The sequence below is a fragment of the Wasmannia auropunctata genome, unplaced genomic scaffold (genome assembly GCF_000956235.1).
Source record: "Wasmannia auropunctata unplaced genomic scaffold, wasmannia.A_1.0 LD272659.1, whole genome shotgun sequence".
NCBI lineage: Eukaryota > Metazoa > Arthropoda > Insecta > Hymenoptera > Formicidae > Wasmannia > Wasmannia auropunctata.
In genome coordinates this window covers 2,056-4,420 of record NW_012090231.1, presented here as the reverse complement: position 1 = coordinate 4,420, position 2,365 = coordinate 2,056, and the positions used below count along the sequence as shown (strand labels likewise).

The 2,365-nt window shown below is 53.9% G+C and overlaps 1 protein-coding gene across 1 annotated transcript; it reads left to right on the top strand.

Annotated features, from left to right (window-relative positions):
• The first annotated feature begins 47 nt into the window (after window positions 1-47).
• Window positions 48-2,054, top strand: LOC105462026. Its single transcript, XM_011708548.1, has one exon. The coding sequence runs from the start codon at window positions 48-50 to the stop codon at window positions 2,052-2,054; it is 2,007 nt and encodes a 668-aa protein (XP_011706850.1).
• The last annotated feature ends 311 nt before the right edge of the window (window positions 2,055-2,365 follow it).

The following is a 2,365-nucleotide window of genomic DNA, read 5'->3' as shown; positions in this document are numbered from 1 at the left end:
TATCCCCTGTGTGCCTTGTCGACTCAGTCATTATACGAAGTTATACGATGAGACCGGGTGCACGAGCGGATGAAGATTTGGAGATTGTATCGGTGCAGGCGGGTACTGGACCTAGAAGGGGATCCACCTCCTCTTCCTCCGGGAAGATCAGGCCTCCCCCGAGAATTGGCCAGAAGAGAAAAAAGATACTGTCGTCTCCTGAGACGGATAAAGAGGAGGTGAGCCCGATCTCGAGTTTCTCTGATTCTCAGAGAAAAGAGCTGGCACACAAATTACAGGATATAGAGCTCCTCTCGTCAGCAGACATGGCAGCGGTGGCCATGGAATGGCTTAATGACATGGAGGAATGTCGCAAGATGTCAAGCAACATGAAAGGATCTATCACAAGAAAGATGAAGATCAACGTAGCTGCCCTTGCGGAAACAACAAAAATTCTTTCGATGAGAGCCTCACAGGAGGGGGATGTCGGCTTTCTGAGGTCCAAGCTCACAGACATGCAGAGTGAGATCAATGGCCTCAGAGAGGAGAACCAACGCTTGAAAGTTCAGATGGACGAAATTGCAAGCGGACTCCGTATAAGAGCGAGCCCTCCCGGGAATTCTGACCCCAGACCCGGGACCTCCTCAGCCCGGATGGAGATTTCGCCAGACCCCCCTCCGGGACTGGAAACGAATAGAAGCCGTGAAGCATCGGTACAATTGCAATCAGAGAACGTGGGCCGAAGAACGAACAGCAGGGAGACATCAAGACCTCGAGAAAGACCCTCGGGCACAATGGACGAGGAATTTCTCGACAGGCTAGGCAACATTATTAATGGTGCGGTGGCTAGCGCAATCTGGGCGCAACTCCCAGGTTCGAGGAGAACCGGCAGGAACAGGCGGGAGGAAACAAGAAATCCCCCAGCTAGGGAAGTTCCCCAAGAGGGGGAGGGCTGGGGATCTTCCTCAGTCGCCGTGGATTCCCAAGCGGCGGAAACCGGTGACGAAATACCGTTACCGCAAAGGAGAGAAAGCGCAAGAGGACAAAAAAATCAAACGCGAAGAACCCGTGGGAATACGCTGAGGGACCCAGCCGGAAACACCGCAGGATTAGTGAACAGGCCTGCTTACCAGGCGGATTACCCTCCTCTACCGGAGAGGGAGGATAGAAGAGAGATACCGCGATTAGTCCGCGATGCACAAGTTCCGCGGCAGGAGGAAAAAACACGGAGGGAGGTGAACCGCGGGCAGGAGAACAGAAGGGTAGCTAGGACCCCACGTGTGCGGGCTCCTAGGTCATCCGCGATTACAATTTCCTGCCCGGAGGGAATAACGTATTCCGAGGTCATACGAAAGGCCAGAAATGAAATCGCTCTCGACGAGCTCGGTATAAAGGAAACAAGGATGCGGAGTACGATGGGCGGCAGTGTCCTCATAGAAATACCGGGCGATAATACGTCACCGGCAGCAAACAATCTGGCGAAAAAACTGCAAGAGGCCTTTAAGGACACTAACGTCCAAATAAGAAGACCCATGATGAGGGGAGAGGTAAGGTTGGCCGGTCTGGATGCTTCCGTAACCACTGAAGAACTTATCGAGGCAGTTGCCAGGGCGGGTGGTTGTGAGGCGGCTAACGTCCGCCTAGGCTCATTCAGACTGGCAAGAAATGGAATGAGGACGGTCTGGCTGCAGTGCCCCCTGGAAGCGGCAACCAGACTTGCAGAAACTGGAAAGATTAGAGCTGGATGGTCCACGGCACTTGTAGCGCTGTTGAAAAGGAGGCCCCTCCAGTGCTTCAAGTGCTTTGCCACGGGTCACGTTAGGGATAACTGCCCAAGCGAAATTGATAGAGCTAACAACTGTTTCAACTGTGGCGAGCCTGGCCACACCATGAGGGAATGCGGTGGCCCACCGCGGTGCCCGCTGTGCAAAGAGAAGGGCCTGCGATACGACCACAGAGCGGGATCCGAGGTCTGTCCGCCATGCCCACCAAGAAGGACCCAGAGTGGGAGCCCAAGGCGCGGAAAAGTTCAGGCCAATCGGAGTAATGTGGCCGAAGAACAGAGGACTAAATAAATAAATGCCTGACAGCGTAAAGATCATTCAGGCTAATCTGAACAGATCAAGCGGGGCCCAAGACTTGCTGATTCAAACTATGCGAGAACAAGACTGCGGACTGGCCTGCATATCGGAGCCTCACAGAATACCAAACAATGCGAGATGGGCACGTTCCAGCGAACCAACCCCAATGGCGGCGATGCACTGGCCCGTAGGCGAAAGAACGGGCACCGCCTCGGTCCTGAAGACAGGGGACTGTTTTGTGGTGGCTTCTTGGGGAGGATTAGTTGTGGCATCATGTTACTTTTCGCCCAACAAGAGTATAAACC

Excerpts from the sequence above, each read along its gene's own strand:
- LOC105462026 (XM_011708548.1), top strand. The coding sequence starts at position 48 with ATGAGACCGGGTGCACGAGCGGATGAAGATTTGGAGATTGTATCGGTG.